Genomic DNA, 20,548 nt, shown 5'->3' on the forward strand with positions numbered 1-20,548 from the left:
CAGAGCTTAAGAGTACCCAATCCCATTCCTTCCAGCCCAGGTGCCCAGGGCTGCCAAGCTCCTGCCCACCCAGGAGAGGACCTGCAGAGCCTGCACACTCACCTACCTGCTTGATGTCTTGCTCACAGCCAGCACCAGCTCCTGGCTCAGGTCAGCTCTTCTAGAAAGAAGACTCAATCACCAGTTTCCCAGAAACAAAATCTGACCAATGAGAAAGCATCCTGGAAACCTTGAAAGGGGATAGGAGCGTGGGTAGAAGGAAACCAAACCCTTAGAAAATGGTTGACTATGGCCAATCAATGTGTTTCTTTGTTATTACTGCTTTTCCTTTTTCTGCATTTTGCTTCTAACTTTTAGAAAGGAAGGGAACTAGCTCATAAACTACTCAGTTTCTCTATGATATCCAACTGGTAATTTTCTCTCCTCCCAACCTGCCAGGCTTTTTCTCTGCTCATCCTCCTGCCACCTCTCAGCATTCCAATTGCCCCAGTTTACTTCTTTGGATGACTGTGGGAGAGAGGAGGCTGGCTGTTTCCTGGGTTGCTAACGAAGGGCTTATTTTGTCTGTCAAAAACACACATGTTTCAAAATGTAATCATATAATAAAAAAAGACTTCTTCAGCAGAGCATGGTGGCGCACCCCTTTAATCCCAGCACTCAGGAGGCAGAGGCAGGTGGATATCTCTGTAAATTCAGGGCTAGCCAGGTCTATAGAGCAAGCTCCAGGACAGACAGAGCTACTTGCATAATAGAGAGACACTATTTCAAAATCCAAGCCAAAACAAAGCAAAAAAAAATCCTTAACAATTTACCCATTTTGCTCAGCTTTTGTTAAGCTCAACTAAAGAAAACTGAAACTATCACACAGTCCTTTTCTTGCCTCTGAGGGTAGAGACACTCACAGAGAAGATCTCAGAGCCCTGTACTGGTTCTAGCTGGGGTTTGGTAACATCAAATGGGGCTCCCAGAAATCTGTTGTTAAAAATTCAGCTTATTGCCCTTTGGGTAGTGATAAAAATCACTTCGTTGAATCTTTATAAGACTGAGGGGGAAAGGTAAACCTGGGCTGAGACAAGGAGTAGCCGTGGGATGCTGAAGGCTGGCTACTGTGGGAGCTTGGTTAGGACTTGGTAGTAGAGTAAGATCTGTAGACAACACAAGAAGCCTGAGATTTTGAGACAAAGGGTGAAGAAATCTTGGTTTGTCTGCTGTTTTTAATGGTTTCTGTTGAAGGATAGCTGGATCTTTGAGGAACCTACTGGGTTAGAATTGTGCTTACAACTTTCTAGTTTCTGGTAGAGCATTCCTGGCACAGAACATTCGTGCTGATGGAAGCAGTGGAGAAAAGTAGCCACCTACGTAAGCGTAGATGTTTCCTCGCCTCAAAAACACCGCACATGTATGAGAAAGCAATCAGTATTTATCACTTACTCTGTGACACTCGAGAAAACATTGTGGGACTGGAGAGATGTCTCAGTAGCTAAGCGGCCCACCAACTGCTCTTCCAGAGGGCAAGGATTCAATTTCCAGCACCTCCATGGTGGCTCACAGCTGTCTGTAACTCCAGTACATGGGGACCCCATGTCCTCCTCTGACCTCTCCAAGTACTGTGTGCATGCAGTGCACAAATGCACATTCAGGCAAATGTGTACATACGAAAGAAAATAATAAATCTCAAGAATTATATTTTTAAAAGCTTTGTAATATTTGCTGTACACAATTTTCTGATGGAGATCTCACTAGGAATTTTCATGAAGTAGCCAGAAGGGTTTACAGAAATCTCTTTCCAAAAATCTAGAATGGATCTCCCTTGAGCAGTGCTGCAGAAATCCATACAGTGGTTCACTTTGGCTCTCCTGTCCTCTCCTGTCCTCTCCTGTCCTCTCCCCTCCCCTCCCCTTCCCTCCCCTTCCCTCCCCTCCAGTCCTTTCCTCTCCTCTCCCCTCCCCTCCAGTCCTCTCCTCTCCTCTCCTCTCCTCTCCTCTCCTCTCCTCTCCTCTCCTCTCCTCTCCTCTCCTCTCCTCTCAAGTCCTCTTCTGTCCTCTCCCCTCTTCTTCCCTCCCCTCCTCTCCCCTCCCCCTCCCTTCTCCCTTCCTCTCCTCTTCTCTGTACCGCAGACAGCACTCTAGTGGGACTGTACTCCTCACTCAGGAACTACAGCCCAGGGCTGTACAAGTCAGCCCCACGTGGTCTCCACCACCCGAGGCTTTCCTTCATCCTTCTATTGCCAGTAATCTCTCTGCCCCAGAACCAAAGGCATAACACAGAAGAGTGTTACAGGTCCAGGCTCCAACGGCAACTACCTCGTGCTACCTCTAGTCCCTAAACAGCCGTTTCTTGCCCACCTCAGCGTCTGCCCTAACATCAAGGTACTAAAAGGTACAGCACTTGGGGATGGATTAATACAACCCTAGTTATTACCACGTGAAAGATCAGGAGCATCGGGCAGCATGTGGGGCCTATAGCTAAGGTTTTCCTGCTTCACTGCCATGCATCTACTCAATGTTTCCACCAATGTATTTGAAAAGTACCCAGATTTCTGACTTTCTCTGTGCTGTTACTATCAATACTTCATCAGTCTGTTACCACCTTAGAACATGGAATCTGAGGTACCCTAAAGCTGTGTCCCAGAACACAGCCACGCATATTTGGCTTCACAATAAATGATACTTTATCCCCTTTGAGGTAGGATTCGTGGTTTTGCATCCACACTAACTTCAGAGCACAACTGTGAGTAATTTTCTTGATTAACTGAGGTGGGACAGTCTGCCCTAAATGTGGGTGCACCATCCCCTGGACTGGGGTCCTGACCTAATGAAAAGAAGCAGTAACCAGCTGCTTTCTGGCTGCAGATGCATGAAGTGTGACAAGCTGCCTCACACTTACTCCTGAGGCCTGCGGTCTCCACCATGAGGGACTGTGGCCTCAAGCTGTGAGTCAAACGAACCCTTTCTTTCTGATGTTGTGTTAGCCAGGTATTTGTCGGAGCAATGAGGCAGGTAACTAATATGCAGACATATGTGAGAAAAATAGTACTTGATTTTTTACATTTTTCTTCAAACTAAATGAGATCTTCCGTGATCTGTCCTCTTACAGCTTGTGGTGACTTAGAGATGAAACAGATGTTTCAGCTGAAACACAAACTTCAAATTGGCTTAAGTTATGACAGTTTCTTCACAGGGGTCACAGATTGTACAGAGAAGATGAACTGGTATCCCGTCACCCCCTTCCCCTTTCAGCTCCAACCTTGCTTGTGATTGGATGTTCTGAGTAAGCAGACATTTTTTTTTGCTCCCAACGTACCCAACAATAAAAGCTGAGCATTGTGAGATAGACACCTATACATATAACTTACAGAAATTATCTTTAACCCCCAGGATACTGAGAAAAACAGATTGCAGCCAGGTTTTGCTTCTAGGGAAAGGACATCTTGGACAGACCTGGGACGTGATGTCCTCAAGCCCAGAGATGGAAGCAGAGAGAGAGAGAGTTCAAAGGCAGTTGTCAATATCTCACAAAAGAATTTGCATTTGGGGACTCAAAACTGTGTCCTTCTTACATTGATGTTAAATTTGTGTCTTCCTTTAAGGTGGAGATAGGAAGAGGTGGTAAAGTTACATGGAAAATTGTAGGAAAATCAGTGGGTAGTAGCTTGAAAAACAAAGGAATTTGTGAAGAGAGATCCAAAGGAAATATGGAAAGATTAGCCAACATGAGATATCTCTCCAGACATGTATGCTTCCTTTCAGACATCCCCCTCCCTGCCCCCAATCTTGCCTAATATGAGCTGATGTAGGCAAACTTTGATTGGCCAGTTCCCTGTGTCTCGAGGGGACTGCTGGTGCTTCCTTCTGTAATAACACTCCTGGTCCAGGGGAGCCTGTGGGCTGTGTAAATAGGTAGACAGGGTAGGTATTGGCTCAGAGGCACTGGATCCTCTGGGGCTGGAAGAGGATGAATTGGAGACTCTGCATATCTGAGCTAGATATTCCACAAGTCTGAAGGACCCACAGACCACAGATATGTTTTGAGTGGATTTTTGTTCCACTCTGTGCTGGAGGGTACCGGGTGGTGCTCTATTTCACAGTCAATGAATCCTACCCAGACTTCACATCCTCCCCAGAACTGAGGGAGGAAATTCATCTAAAAGGAGGAGTCTTTCAAATGGAGGCTGTTCTGTTTGCTCACCAGGCCGCAGTTCTTTATACTCTGCTCTGGGTGTAATATGAGCAAACGAAGCAAAATGAAACAACCCTGAAACAGGCTGTAGTATGAACCAGGGAGGGGGCAGGGACACCTTTGACTTCACGTCTCTTATGTAGAGCAGAACTTGGTGTCAAAACCTGCTTTGGAAAACAGACAGGAGTGTGACTTGTGCCACCCAAATCGGTTTAACAACCTTCAATTTGGTATTTCTGAGACCAACACCCCACACGTGGAATCTCCCTGGGTCGTGAGTGCTCCTTCTCTTGTCCACTGAAGCTACTCTGGTGACCCATAGCAGGACCCTGAATCACATGGAGGATTTCACCCCTGAGAAGATGCAGGACTAAACTGGCCAGATTTCCTCTTTTAGAAAGCTCTTGATTGCTCCACAGTAGAGCTTGAGGCCAGGGGCAGATTACACAGGGCAGGGCTTGAGAAGTCCCAAAGGAGGAGCCAGCACTCTGGAGGAGGACTCCTGTCACAGTTCTTGCAGGGAGCGCTGTACACTTGCTCAAAGGAAATCCTAAACTATTGGCTGGAGAAAACATGGGACACCAGGTTCTGCAGCTTGTGGAGGGGACGCAAGCAGACCCTGAGCATATGGAGGAAACCTGTGGGGCTCCTGGCTTCCTATGGACCAACCTCTGCATGTGCCAGATGTAAGTACATGAACGTCATGCCTTCTACAACTTGCGTGGACAAATGTAATTTTTTCATCATTTTTAAATTTATTTTACATACCAACAACAGTTTTCCCTGCCTCCTCTCCTCCAATTCCCTCCCCCATCTCCCTTCTTACCCCACCTCCCCCCAATTCCTCATTTTCCATCCAGATAGGGTGAGGTCCCCCTTGGGAATCAGCAAAGCCTGGCATATCAAGTTGAGGCAGGACCTAGCTTCTCCCTGCATCAAGGCTTAACAAGTAGTCAGGACTTGTTGCCCTGAGATTCAGTTATTGGTGTTTCAGACCTTCTTCATAGCTGCCTGAGGAGGGTTAGTGACCGCTGAGCCAGAGCAAAGTGCAGACACCCTGCCGAATATTTCATTCCATCTTGCATGCCACAGGTGGAAAGGAGAGAGATTCTGATTGCCAAAGATTTTGAAAACTTGTTAGCAATCATGCATCAATGCCAGTTATGAAGAGAGAGTATCCTACCGATTCAGAATAGAAAAGGTCAAAGTTTCTGTAAAAGTGTGTATGAGCCATTAAGTGAGACTAAAGACGGCTTCAACGTTTTAAAAAGCCAGCGAGAACAACAATTTTGGAAGTTGATTTGAATGCTATAATATTCATTTTTCACTGGGGACTAATCTCAGAACCTGATGCATGCTAGGCAAGTGCTCAACCAGCAACCAGCGAGCCACATTTCCAGCCATCTCTTCACGTTAAGATGAACACTTTAAAGGTCAGAAAAACACAGTATTGCCTTTAAAAACCCAATTCTCTTAAAGAGAGAAAACGGGAACAAATACTCCCCCACCTTCAAAACTCTTCACATTTCTACATCCTGTTCAAATACATTTGTATAGGCTTCACCGCACATGTTTACATCCTGCTGATTTATAAACTCTTCACTGTGCATTTCAACATCCTCTTGATCTATAGAGTCTTCACTGGACATATTTATATCCTGTTGCTTTACACAAACTTCATCATACCATATTTTATGTTTTTGCTTAATATCAGCAAGGATGGATTCCATCTTTATGCCAACTTCAATAACATTATAAACTCCTCTTTCGTGCTCACAAATGAAGCCAACAGTATGCATGGCTACGAGAGAACCTTTACAATCAAATAGTGGAGATCCAGAAGAGCCATTATAAAGAATATCATAGGTAAAGTCATTAGGGTTGACATTCATTTCTTGGAAACTTCTTTTTGTACACATATGGAGGAACTTAGAAGAATGGTTATGACCTGCTGCTTCTTTTCCATGAACAAATTGCTGATTCTTCTCTTTTAGTTTACCTTGAGTGATCACTGCACAACGATCAAACACCTTGTCTCCATTTTCATGGCCAATCATATATATCAACTCACTGGGAAGTACAACAGCTATTCCATTATTATACAGTCCGGCAGGCACTTGTTGAACATTTCCCTTCAGTTGCAGGACAGCATAGTCCAGGGTTTTATCAGATATGTCAAGCCAAGGTTCAATGTGAAAGCAACTGTTGAAGTTTGAGGTTGGCTCTTCACCGTATTCGTCATCAAATGTTACCCTACGCATTGGCTAATTAGGTCTAGACACTCACTTGGCTCTCTTCCTTCTCCCACAATATCATTTAATACATGTCGACAAGTGAAAATGTACAATCCTCTGAAAACAAAGCAAGTGGCTCTACCCCTGTTTCCATTATTGTTCCAAACTATGAGCCCAGTGGAATCCATGAAGCGTGAAAGAAGTTTGACCATTTTATCTGGAGTAGAGCTTCTTGCCACTTCACTGAACTTCCTCTTCTGGGCTTCAAAAAGCGACTCTTCTTTACTATTCTCACTTTTTTTCTTGATATATGCTCTCACTTTCTCACGTTCTCCTGTCAGTGTGGGGTACAAATTCACAATATATCCTTCCAACTCACTGATGTTTCTGTCCTCTAACTCAGATTTCTGAGTTCTCGCTGCTGCCCAAGGGCTCTCCTTTCTCTCAACATCAATCTGAAAGAGCTTGCCCTCTAACACATCAACTGACTGGCTGTTTGCTATGATGGTGTCATTATTAATGAGTTTCCAATGGTCACTCTCTACAAAGGAGAGAAACCTGCCATCCTTCCTCAGAGTGGTCTTGATGGTCTCTCCCTTGAAGCCATAGACACAGAGTTTGGTTCCTTCTTTGTGAAGTTCCCTACACCTCAGAATCCTTTGCTCCCTATTCCCGACTGCATGAATGTAAAATACAACACACTCAGCAGATGACTGGTCAAAGCGCCCACACAATTCATTATTTTCTTTCTCCTCAATTTCAGTTTTGGAAAATGTAATGATCACATGGCTGCCTTGTGGAAAACAACGGAGGGGCATACCGAGGTTTATGTGCCCTTCTATTCCTTCTTTGCCACACACCAGCATTTCTTTGCCTGGATGTTTTTCTATCTCTTTTTTGACAAAGTCAAGGATTTTCAGTGCCTCATATAAGCTACCTGTCTCTCTATGGATGGAAATCCAGAAATATTTTTTGGAGTTTTTCCCCAAGGTGATCTTGATTGTTTTATCTGGGAGAATATTCCGATCTTGTTGAGCTTTCTTAGGAGAATCGAGTCTTTGCTCTTGGCTGTTAGATATCTCATGTGATCTTTTTCCAGATCCCATTTGCATTTGCAAAATCTTGGGATCCTTCTGCTTTTCTTGAAGAACCTAGAAAGAAATGATACTTTAAAATTTGGATTCCAACTCTAATTCTTAGTTTACCTCATTAATAGACAATTCAAAGGTTCAATGAATATGTTTAAATCTGAATTTAACTCAAGATCCAAAATACAAGCCCAGCCACTCTAACTTATCTTTCAGATAATCTCTTCCTATTGCTCATGGCTTCTTTCCCAAACCATGGGCAGTAAGAAACACAATTGTTTCCCAGACGGTTAACTGCCTATCAGCTTCCATAAAACCTTTCCAAGTATTTTATTTCCTTTTATTTTCAGTAATGCAGTTTTTATCTTTGCCAAACCTAGCAAATGATGGTATCTAAATTTGAATTTGTTTATATTTGTTGTTGTTTTTATAAGACATTTTATTTGCATTTTTAATTATATGTCTTTACAAGGGCTTGTGCATGTTAATGCCATGCCTGCAGAGACCAGAAGAGGGCATCATATCCCATGGAGCTAGAGTTCCAACCAGTCCTAGCCTCACGATGTCAGGGTTGTGATGGAGGACTCTCACTGGTTAATAAAGAAACTGCCTTGGCTTTTTGATAGGGCAGGATTTAGATAGGTGGAGTAGACAGAACAGAATGCTGGGAAGTTACTCAGACACCATGCCTCTCCTCTCCAAGATGGATACAGGCTAAAATCCTTCCTGGTAAGCTACCCCTCGTGGTGCTACACAGATTACTAAATATGAGTTAAAGCAAGATGTGAGAATTGGCTAATAAGAGGCTGAAACTAAGGGGCCAGGCAGTGTTTAAATGAATACAGTTTGTGTGTTGTTATTTCCGGGGCTAAGCTAGCTATGCGGGAGCCAGGCGGGATAAAAACAGATTTAAACAATACGTAGCCACAAATCCAGCCTTGCAGAAAGTAATAGAAGGAAAATCACTAACCAAGGAGTCCAACAATGCCCATAATAACTCAGACATCTAGCGACCTTTCATCAGCACAACTCAAAGAAGGAACCCTCATCTGGCAATGGATGGAGCTAGAGACAGAGCCCCACATTGGAGCACCGGACTGAGTTCCCAAGATCCTGACGAGGAGCAGAAGGAGGGAGAACATGAGCAAAGAAGTCTGGACTGCGAGGAGTACTCCTACCCACTGAGATGGTGGGGCTGATCTATTTGGAGCTTACCAAGCCCAGCTGGACTGGGACTGAAAAAGCATGAGATAAAGCCAGTCTCCCTGAACATGGCAGACAATGAGGACTGCTGAGAAGCCAAGGACAATGACACGGGATTTGGACCCTACTACACATACTGGCTTTGTGGAGGGGGCTGGCCTGTTTGGATGCTCACCTTCCTAGACCTGGATGGAGGGGGGAGGAACTTGGACTTCCCATAGGGCAGGGAACCCTTACTGCTCTCTGGACAGGAGAGGGAGGAGAGTGGAGGAGGGAGGGGGTAAATGGGAGGCAGGGAGGAGGCAGAAAATTTTACTAAATAAAAAAAATAAAATAAATAAAAAATTATAGAAAAAAGAAGAAAACAGGCCTGCCCACAGCTCCTTCTACAAATGGCACCCAGACATGGATAACTGAATCTACAGAAAGCTTGAAAAAGCTTGGGAAAGAATAGAGTAAAGCATGTTTTCTTGGTAGCAGCAATTTCTCAGGTCTGCTCTGCTTGCTAGAAGCAAGCAAACACTCTCATCTAAGAGAGGCTTCCTGACTCAACTTTAGCTGCAAAATCCTGCAGCTCTTTTAAGAGGTCCTGCCATGAAACACTTACATATTGTTGATGAAAATCCGACCGCATGCTTTTTGGTTTTCAGCCATAGCAGGAAAAAAGCTGTGCCGTTTTAAAATGCTGGCTTTCTGGGCCATCCTGCCAGGACAAACTCTGACCTTTCAGGCAGGCTGTCTGACTGAGTGTGGTCTGTGAGCAGAATGCTGCAGCTTGCTTGCTGGCAGGGACCTTGAAATGCCATACAGTTGTGGCAATAAAAACGGCTACAGCAGGTACCTCTGCCATGAGGCTGGAAAGCTAAGGAATGGGCTGGATCTAGCAGGCAAAGCTGCGGCTTGAATCCTACCCATATTGCTTAGTAATTTAAAGGCTCATGTGGTCAGAAAAAGAGAGAGATACAGTAAAGAGAGATTCAAAAACAAAAAAAAATCTCTAAATGGTTTACAGTGTGTTAAAAATATATGCAGGCTAAAGGTTAAAGTTCTTTAAAGAAAAAAAAGAAAGAAAGAGAGTAGTTGGGTGTGGTATACACACCTTTAATCTCAATGCCTAGGAAGCAGAGACAGACGGATCTCTGAGAGTTCAAGGACAGCCTGGTCTACAGAGTTATTCCAGGACAAAGATATAAAGAAAACCTGTCTCAAAAAGCAAAAGTAAAAGAAATAAAGGTTAAAGTAAAGCCGCACAAAGATGGAAAATATACAGAGAATCTTGATACTGTATACTATTATGCTCTCTTTGAATTGTTTGAATGCTGAGGAAGGAGCAACAGCTGCTAAAAGATATTTGTTTATAAATGCTGCTGAACTAATCCAACATAGATATTTTGAAAATACCTTGACTTCAGAATTTGGATCTAAGGATATGATACTTTGGAAAAGAGATTCTTCTTTTGTTTTCACAGAGGATGAGACCCTGTGGATTGCATCTATCCCAATATTGTATGATAGACCATGCCCTCCTGAAAAGTTGCTGTGAACACCCTCAAAAAATTACTTTGCTCAACTGCCGACTGAGAGGAACCTAGCACACAGGTTACACCATGAAAGATCTGATTAACAGCGCCTCCATACAGCAGGAAGCAGTTTGGAGAGAAAAAACTGTGCCCATATTCCCAAATATTGCTTATGAATGTTCTTTTACATTTAAAAAAGGGATATGATATAGATATGAATAATTTACATTGATATAAATTTTGCTTCGTTGATATAAATTTAAGGTTTTGTTATATGTATATGTATTTATGATCTTGACTAAGGTATTGTGATTGTGTAGTTCATTTTAAAAATGTAATGTATAATTAGGAAATATAGGTTGTTAATGAATAATCATTGATAATAGTCAAGCTTATAGTCATGTTAGATTTTTCTAGATATATGGAGATATATTTCAGTTAGATAGGCATTTCTAATATCTTTCAAAGACTACAGAATATAGTATTTAAATGTTTTAATAACTTAGGGCTTTTCATGACAATGAGATACATCTGCACCTGGCAGCACCAATCTACTTCAAGAGGATGATGGGCATTGAAGAGGCTCCTTATGAAGTTTGACAGCCATTTGGGCAAGAAACTGCTCTTGCATGGACTGTTGCATAAACTGGACACAAAGAACCCACAGAGAGAGGACTGCTGTACTTGCCTAAAGGTGAGATGATCTTTCAGGGTTCCTGATTCATGAAAGAGTCTACAAGACATTCTGCAGGACACAGCAGATACTGACTGAACTGCCTTTGAAATTTTCTGCTTCATGGAAATGTCTGCTGGAAACTATGGGCCTGTAGGCCGAAGATGGATGCCCCAATAGTACAGAGAAACTTTGGGTGACTGTCCAGGCAGCGAGTTGTCTCTGTGATTTCTAGAGTTTTGTAAGTTGCTTACTTCTCATTTACTTAGGTAATATTATATCCTTCTGTAGTCTTTGATGGAGTTAAAGAATAAATAGATAGTTATGGTTTTCCTTAGATATGATAAAAGATAAAATAGATATAAATATTGTAACTGTAATTCTTGCTTGATAACTGTTTTGTTACATGAAATTTTACTATGTTAAAGTTAAAGCCTTTCTTTTTTGTTTAAACAGAAAAAGAGGAAATAATGGAGGACTTTCATTGGTTAATAAAGAAACTGCCTTGGCTTTTTGATAGGGCAGGATTTAGATAGGTGGAGTAGACAGAACAGAATGCTGGGAAGTTACTCAGACACCATGCCTCTCCTCTCCAAGGTGGACGCAGGCTAAAATCCTTCCTGGTAAGCCACCCCTCGTGGTGCTACACAGATTACTAAATATGGGTTAAAGCAAGATGTGAGAATTAGCTAATAAGAGGCTGAAACTAATGGGCCAGGCAGTGTTTAAATGAATACAGTTTGTGTGTTGTTATTTCCGGGGCTAAGCTAGCTATGCGAGAGCCGGGAGGGATGAAAAGCAGGCCTTCCTGCAGCTCCTTTTACAGGGTTGGTCAATGAGTTCTAGTTCTCCTTAAGAGTAGTCCATTCATTTAAAAAGCAAGCCATCTTTCGAGCCACCTGTTGCAGTTTCTCTGCAGTTGAGCCCACTCTGGAATATAATATCTAGCCCAGGCTGGCTTCAAACTCATTATTTTCATTCCTTCTTCTCTCTGTGCTCAGAATACAGGAATGCAGTACCATGCTCACCTTTAATGAATTCATTAAAGGAGTTTAGCGGGGATATGTTAGTGTTTTTCTATTTGTTATTTTCTATTTTATTTTATTCGTGTATGCATCTGCTTGTGGAGTTTGGGGGTGTGTGTTTGTAGGTAGTCCTATGTGTGTGGGCACATGTTTTCACAGTATGTGGAGATAAGAAGCTAAAGTCGCGTGTCTTCTTTGATCATTCTACTCTTTATATATTGAGTCTAAGTAATTTTCTGATTAAGCCAATCTAGCTAGCCAACATGCTCCAGGGCTCCCCTACGTTTCCTCTCATATGCTGGACTTACAGCTGGGCTATCATTCCCACACAATATTTATATGGATCCTGGGGATTCTAACTCTGCCCCCCACACTTCTGTTGCCAACGCTTTACATACTGAGCCATCTCTCCATGTGCTATTTAATGGATTATTTATTAAGCTAACTACTTACTCCTGAAAAATTAATACATTGATTCACCCACCACTACCACTCTGCAAAAAAAAAAAAAAAAAAAAAAAAAAAAAAAAAAAAAAAAAAAAAACCTCAATGTATTTCCTTTATTACATAAATTCACAAATACTATGCATGGCCTCTCTTTCTTTTTGATGAAGAAATTGAGGATCAGAAATTTATCTTCTAAGTGCATTTCCTAATGTCATATAATAACCGACCTAAATTGTAAATACTCTGTCTCTTTCTATTAGACTACTCATGATATTTGCAAACTTTGCACCCATATCTCCTATTCTTATAGACCACTATCTCAAGATTCAAGGAAGAAGAAGGAAGGGAGAACCAAGGTTAATAATCAAATTATTAATCAAATAATAGCAAAAGTGAACAAAAATAAAAGCCTTTTACCCCAATGGTCTTACATCACATTTATCTTGGCAAGGGTTCACTTGCCAGCAGTATACTCACTGGTAATAGAAGGAACACTAGTGGAGTATAGTAAAGATTAAGCCTGTCATCATCTGTCATAACTGTCATTCTGCTTTAAACATGTATAAGAATGGTCCTGTAGGCATGTATAGAAAACCTCGGAAACCAGTTCTTCAGTCTAAATGCTGTCAGAAATATCTGTGTACTACCTCGTGGAGATGCTGTAGCAGACTTCCTTCTACACAGGTTTCTTGGACACTTTGTCAAGTTTTTGGGTGTGTGTTGTACACTTGAGACACTGTAACCCAGGCTGACCTGGAACTCGCAATCCTCTGCCTCTGATTTCAGAGTGCTGGGATTACAGGTGTGAGGCATTTTGCCCGTTTGGCATTTTTGAAAGGAAAAGAAAGGTACTATGTGTGGTTACTATGTGTGGTTCCTGACTTGCTGTGCCATAGAGTACGATAGAGAAAAAACAGACCTAGAAACAAAAGCCTCATTTTCTGAATCATCAACCTTTCTAGAACTTGAACAAGAGGAAACAAGCTGAAGGACTGGCATTCTCAGCCTTTTATTATCGATTCAAGAAGTGTTCTCGACTCAGAAGAGACACAAAATCTGCCATGTCAGCAGAACCTGCAGAGCAGGAAGGGCTCTAACTTCAGAGAAGCAACCTTGTCCAAGTCTGCACTTGGCCTCAGGCAACCCCTTCTTTCCTTTCTTGACATACACAAATTGGAGGTGGAATCCCCTTCACCCACTTAATAAAGCTAGAGTAAGAACAGATGTATCGAAAAGCATGTTTATAAACTGCAAAGCACTATGTAAATGCAAGTTGCTAGGGTTCAGAAAATTAGCCACACTCAGGGTAAGATTTTCATGTTCTTAAGTACTATTAGTTTGGTTATTTCTACAGTTTAATCTAACATGTTGACTATGACCTTGCAAAAATTTTTGTTTCAACAATGTGAAGAGACAGCTCATGGTTAAGAGCTCACAGTGCTCTTTTAGAGGACCCAGGTTTGGTTGCCAGCACCCACATAGCAGCTCACAACTGTCTGTAACTCTAGCTTTAGGGGATTAGATGCCATCTTCCAGCTTCTGCAACCATACACAATTTAATGTATGCAATACTTCCAATACTAATGGTCCTTGTCTTAGCAGGATGATTATGTGGCCTAGGATCTAGGGTGCTACTCTGAAGTCATCCCACAAATCCACAAATGTTTACACACACACCTGAGGCGAATGGTACTTGATTGCCATGTTGTTCCTTAAATCGGGAAGGACCTTCTGCGACCCTTGCTTGCTATAGCTCATGGTGGCTTGGAAATGAAACAGATGCTTCAACTGAAACAGAAATTTCAAAAACATTCATATTACAGTAGTATCTTCACAGAATACCCAGGAAATAAAATGACCAAAGTCCCAAATCGTATCTTTCCTCTTCAGGTTTCATGCCCCAGGATGGTGTTAGCAAGCAGATAGTTTATCTACCAAGCATAATGAGCCAAGTAGTAAAAACAAATCACTATATATCAGGCATTATAAGAAAATATCAGAATCTTAACAGAAATTGTCTCTAATGGCTGACCAACAGAACTACCATGGAAAACAAGATCCATCTGGATATTTGTTGTTTGTTTGTTTGTTTCAGAGTATCTTGGGGAAAAATGTGAAGTGCCCAAGGCCACATCCTGAAACAGGGAACAGTAATGTTGGTAACAATACCCCACGAAGAAATTTCCATTTGGGAAAATAAATAGTGTGTTCTACTAACAGAGATGCTAAAGCTAACCTTTGAATGTATATGAGCGTATATTGTTAGTTGTGTGTATGTTTTCAGGGCTGACCATTTGCTTTCAAATAACCAGCTGCTATGCTCTTTCATGGGAAAGACCTTCTTCCATTCTCAGTATTCCAAGAATTTGAGAGCAACCTGAAGTGTGTGTGTGTGTGTGTGTGTGTGTGTGTGCGTGTGTGTGTGAGAGAGAGAGAGAGAGAGAGAAACAGAGACAGAGACAGAGACAGAGAGAAGAGGATTGAAAGGAAGAAAACGAAGGGAAATGATGTATTTATATTATAATCTAAAATGTAATAATTATTTTTTGGTATTTTTTCAAGACAGGGTTTCTCTGTAGCTTTGGTGCCTGTTCTGGAACTAGCTCTTGTAGACCAGGCTGGCCTCGAACTCAGAGATCCGCCTGCCTCTGCCTCCCGAGTGCTGGGATTAAAGGCGTGCGCCACCACCGCCCAGCTAAAATGTAATAATTATGTAAGGAAGTCTGAACTTCACTGAAGATAGAGATGGAAAGTGATAGCAGATTCTAGGGACATAGGAAAGGGAAAACTGGATAGTACCCTGAACATAAACGAAATTTAGCAAGAGTTATAAAAATTCTGAAAAGATGCAAGCAAAATGATATTTAGAAAGTGTACTGCTTTCTTTTTCTTTTTGTTTGTTTGTTAATTCAGAGACAGGGTTTCTCTATGTAGCCTTGGCTGTTCTGGAACTCACTCTATAGACAGGCTAATCTTGAATTTAGAAATCTACCTGCCTCTACCTCCCAAGTGCTGGAATTAAAGACATGTGCCATTTGCTTTAAATAGGTTTTATCCCCAAGTATTTTCCTTTGCTGTGGCCTCCCGAAATAAAGAACAATTTAAATAAAACTTTGGCTATTTTCTTTCCCTTGCCAACATGGAAGGCCTTTCTTAACACACCTACCCACCCCAGCGCACTCCCCAATTATTCATGAAGAATGATGTCCTAGGCTCTCTGGGAGAGATGCTCTCAGAAGGGTGCATCACTCTCTATGGTCAGCTTTACAGCACACACAGTCAGCCTGAGTATCCGATTCCCAAGACCCCAGGTATGTTCTCTATAGACTTGTCTGACACAAGGACAAAACCAAACAAACAAGAATAAAAAGGACAGACACAAACTACAATGTTTCTGCTTACATGTAGATTATATAATTGCAAAGGTTCCTTAAATGTTATCTTTACCAGTAGAAACAAAAATATCCACAAACCATAGCAGAAGCAAAATGACTAATATAACATCTGCTTTCTCACCTCTGGGACTGAGAGTGGCCACAAAGGTTGAAGTGAGGTCTCTACAGCACACACAGGTACTGTGGATGTTGACTTCTTTCCTAGGTCCTTGCGGATGGATAAAACAACCTGGTGATAAAACAAACCTCGGATTACTGCTCTTGGTGTAATGAGAGCAATCACTTCACACAACTGTAACAGTACTGAGAGAAAAGAACATGGTTAGGCTGAGACTTTGAGGTTTTGTTTAACTCAGGCTTTAATCGAGGGATTGATTAGAATTGGGCAACAGATCCGGATTGGTGGCTATATCAAACCTAGGATTAGGAGGTCAGGATTAAAAACTTGTGATGCAAATTGTTTTTTGATATCGTCTATGAAGAGTGACTGCTAGTAGAATTAATAACAATTACATTATCAACTTTGTAGTCCCCTAGCAGAACAGTCCTCAGCATTAATGATGATTTAAAGAGCAGGAGAATAAGTCAGGTGACTGGAGTAGACTGCTATGCAAGAACCGATAGCTTCACTCTACAAACTGAGCATGCTTAAGAACGAGATCGGCTTTTGTCACTTACGTCTTGTATCCTTATTCAAGAAAGAGGCCCACTCAAGAAAATATATTTGTGAATATTTACTACATACATATTTAGATCCTGAGAAATTTATTTTAGGTTTCTAAAAGTGAGCCACCAGGTTTGCAGAGGCCAGGTTTTACACCACAGTGTGCTCTCCCTTGAGCCCGGAGTTCTTTTACTCCCGCCAATAGCTGCAGACAGTGCACAAGTGGGGCCTAGCTCTCTGCTCTCTTCTGGAACCGAGGCACGAAGGTGCACTTCTCTGTCTCCCTGACGCCCATCTGAATGAGGCTTTTCTGCATTATTCCACCGCAAATAAATCCTCCAAGTCAGCCCCCAAACTAAGAGTAACTCACCTAAGAACGCTTTCTCTCCAAGCAGCACATTTACTGTGCTTCCGTCTAGAACAGCGAAGATGTCTGCCCCAGTGGATCAGGTCGGGCAAAGCGCGCGAAAATATAGCAGGCTGAGAGGGTGTTTACCCAGCTCTCATTGGCTGTGCGTGCGCCATCTGCTGATGGAGGGAAAGGGGTGACGCTATCGCTATTGGCGACACAGCACCCCTGGCCCCTGAGCGGGCTACTTCCTGTTGGAGGATTGAGAGTTGCAGCCAGGCTGCAGCTGAGGAGAACTGCCCTTTCCTCTGTAGGATTCTTCTTTATTCGTGAGTATTTGCACATCCCCCGCTGTGGGTAGAGGGCCTGATGCTGATCTGACAGGCGAGATAAGGGGAGAAGCCAGGGTGCCAGGGTTCCTGCCCCAGCTCAACCTAGGTAGGCAAGGTGCCCCGGGCAGGAACTTGGTCCGCGGTTGTCCTATGGAACTGGGTACAAGGACTTCTGCTGCGGAGAAGCTAATCACTGTTGCCAGGGATGTGAGTTCCAGAAAAGGGAGAGCCACAGCCCCTGCGGGTGGCAGGCGAAGGCTTTGAGAATCAGGAAGCAGAGCAAATTCACTTTTCATGAATCTGTTTCCCAAAGGAACCCGAGTGCCTGCTGATGTTGTCAGTCCTGATGAGGAGCATGGTGTCCACTTCAGAAGCACAGAACGCAAACATGCTTCTAAGTATTTGCCATGTGCTAGTATCAACTGAGAAATGATATAAATACAAAAAAACACCACTGTATAGAAAGGAACTTGGTATGAAAACATGGGATATCCAAACACATGTAGTTACTATGTGTTGAAATCATAACGTTTTGCAATTGAGTTAAATAAATGATAGCACAAAAAGACTAAGAAGAACAAAAGGACAGGGAGGAGGAAGCTTCTCCTCTGCTCCTACACTGCTGTGCTGACTTCCTTTCTTACTTTAATTCTTTTTAGTTTTCGAGAATTACGTAATTACACCATTTCTCTTTCTCTTCTGTCCTTCTAACATCTCCCATGCACCCCATTATGACCACTGTGTTTTCTTTCATACCACAGTGTGTGTGTGTGTGTGTGTGTGTGTGTGTGTGTGTGTGTGTGTGTACAATTTGTTCAGTTCAAATCATGGTATGTCTGTTTTTAAGGCTGATCATTTGGTATTGGTGTCTCTTTCATAAAGAACCATGCGCATACTGAGACAGTCCAACTAGCTATTAACTGTCAAGTCCAGGTCGATAAAACACAAAATGAAGAATCCGGTGCAGGAAGGATTTAGGATGCACAGAGCAGTGGGTTCAGGGGGCAGCAGTGGCATCATTAAGTTCAAGAACACACGCTCGGTGGTGACCTGGGAGTCATTAGGAAACAGGTTCTATCAAAGTAGCCTCCTTCAGCATCAAACAAATGCCAGATCCTCCAACCGCTGCTGCCAGAGCTCTGGTTGTAGATGAGGCTGGCTGCTACACATGGGCACTGAGGTAATTTATGCAGTGATTTCTGCACACTCACCTTACTCTGACTTAGCTTGCCTGGAAGTGGAGCAGAAGCGAGATGTCCCGCACTTTGTTTCTGCCTTTCAGAGTCGTGAGTACAGAAGAACCCGATTTCTATTACTTGCAAACTAATTGCTTGAGAGTCAGCCTTTGCTTTTCAAAGCTCTGATGTGATGGGAAGAATATGGAAGACAGTGGGTGACTTTCTTACCTGCCAATTATGGGCTAGTAGATGCTGAGCTGAAGGAAATGAGCAGAAAACCTGGAACATTCTCCTGGCAGTAGAAGCTGGTGCCATAGATGATATGAAAGGAAGAAAATTCAGATTACCAAAGGACTTTGAAACCTTGTCAGACAGTAAGAATCTTTCAGCCAGTTATGAAGATGCAGCATCCCAAGCATTTAGAATTGGAAATTCAAGGGGTTTTGTAAGGTACGCTGTTCATTAGCTGAGCATTTTAAGTAAGGATTAAGATGTTTCTCATTTTAAAAGCCCATGAGGAAAAATGTTAACTATTGACTTGAATTCTAATATGTACTTTTCACTGGGGATTAATCTCAAGACCTTGTGTATGCTAGGTAAATGGTTTACGGCTGAATCACATTCCCGCCCCACTTTTAATTTCTGATTTGGGGATAGAATTTCACGGTTGACCTTTGGCATACTCTGGAGTCCAGGCTGTCATGGCACTTGTGATTCTCGCTCATTAGCCTCTGCAGTAGCTGATCACCAACTTGTGGTAACAGGTCCACTTGTCAACATCCTTTCCTTTTTAACACTCCCTAGATCAGTTTGAAATATCTGAAATGAAGTCTACTTGTTAGTTTTCTAATTACGGTGCCTATCTTTTGTGTCTTCATTCAACAAGCTAACTAATCTCTCATTTTTTTCTATTTAATATTGGAAAGAATAGAATACATAGACTATCCAAAGTCAGTAAAGGTATGAAGTCTATATTGGCATTTATAAAAGTATCCAATCATATGTCAGAAGGAAGCTTTCCAGATTCCTTCATTGGAGGACATGAATACCCACTGTATTAAGAAGTTTTATATAGAAGTGTGCACACTGCAAACCAGCCATTTCAGAGGCAGCCTCAGGTTTATATACCCTTCAGTTGTTGTATCTATAAACAACATTGATCATATGAAAATGATTCTTTACATCTTCTGAAAGTGTTACTTCACCTAATTGGCTTTAACACATTCTGCAAGTACAGTGTTCTCTAATTAGATGGAGCTTTCACTTAAGGGAAACATGTATCGATGTTGTTCATTATTGTTCAGATTTGAATTCCAAACTTCAAGGGCCACTTCATGCTTGTTGACATCATTTCTGCTGGCTATCTGGAGAAAAAAAAAGGGAATTGTGAGAAAGTGTTGTTAGTTTGTTCTCTACTGTCAACTGTACAGAAATTTCCAGCATGTAACTCAGCTCTGGTGGAGTGAAGAATCGATGCAATTGCTGGTGAGTAGTGTCTGCTCTCAACCTTCCCACACCACCGCTTTCAGTCCTGACTTCTGTAGGTTCTCAGACACATCATAGCTGCCCTCAGCAAAGCATTCTCTCTGACCCATTGACATGGTTGTCAGATTGCTTCCTGATCACACATCCATCTTTTTTAAGATTTATTTATTTATTATATATACAACATCTGCCTTGATGTATGCCCACATACCAGAGGAGGGCGCCAGATGTCAGTACAGATGGTTGTGAGCCACCATCTGGTTGCTGGGAATTGAACTCAGGACATCTGGAAGAGCAGCCAGTGCCCTTAACCTCTGAGCCATCTCTCCAGCCCCACACATCCATCTTTTTTCAAAGAAAGGATTGGACTCTGAGTTTCACATATATGAGGACTAAATAATCCCATTTTAAGTATCTATGACAGTGCACATCCTATCACCAATATATTATATTCTTTTTTAAGTCATAATTAAGATTTTTTGAGTCATGCTATGTACAGATTGGTAATTTTCAAAATCTGAATTCAAAATTTCTGTTATTCTTTAACACTTAGAGAAGAACTTATGACAAACACCATGGGAAATAGAATGAATATTTTGGAAAGAATGATTGCAGAAATGAGAACTGAGCAAAAGCCCACATTGAAAGTATTTGGATGTGAGTTTGGGTGGAAGTGAACATGGTTCGAGGCAGGAACTAGAAAGGGGCCCTTGAGAAGAGGGACAGAGAAGATCTGCAAAAGCTTTGAGGAGATGGTCAAAGAGATCATCGGAAAG

General features: G+C 42.2%; 1 protein-coding gene across 5 annotated transcripts; it reads right to left on the reverse strand.

Moving 5' to 3' along the window:
* Positions 1–6,421: 6,421 nt before the first annotated feature.
* On the reverse strand, positions 6,422–19,627 carry LOC119820409 (serine protease FAM111A-like). 5 transcript variants are annotated; one of them, XM_038338725.2, is made up of 6 exons: positions 18,960–19,627; positions 18,516–18,592; positions 16,799–16,956; positions 15,886–15,993; positions 14,047–14,157; positions 6,422–7,564 (listed from the first exon to the last, which is right to left on the reverse strand). In XM_038338725.2, the coding sequence occupies exons 5-6, from the start codon at positions 14,125–14,127 to the stop codon at positions 6,428–6,430; spliced, it is 1,218 nt and encodes a 405-aa protein (XP_038194653.1). In that variant the 5' UTR covers positions 14,128–14,157; positions 15,886–15,993; positions 16,799–16,956; positions 18,516–18,592; positions 18,960–19,627; the 3' UTR covers positions 6,422–6,427. The 5 variants fall into 5 exon arrangements, with proteins under 5 accessions (XP_038194653.1, XP_038194644.1, XP_038194639.1 ...); XM_038338716.2 differs by having other exon boundaries at positions 18,516–19,627; XM_038338711.2 differs by lacking the exon at positions 18,960–19,627 and having other exon boundaries at positions 16,799–16,953; positions 18,516–18,603.
* Between the last annotated feature and the right edge of the window lie 921 nt (positions 19,628–20,548).

The sequence above is a fragment of the Arvicola amphibius genome, chromosome 1, assembly GCF_903992535.2.
Source record: "Arvicola amphibius chromosome 1, mArvAmp1.2, whole genome shotgun sequence".
NCBI lineage: Eukaryota > Metazoa > Chordata > Mammalia > Rodentia > Cricetidae > Arvicola > Arvicola amphibius.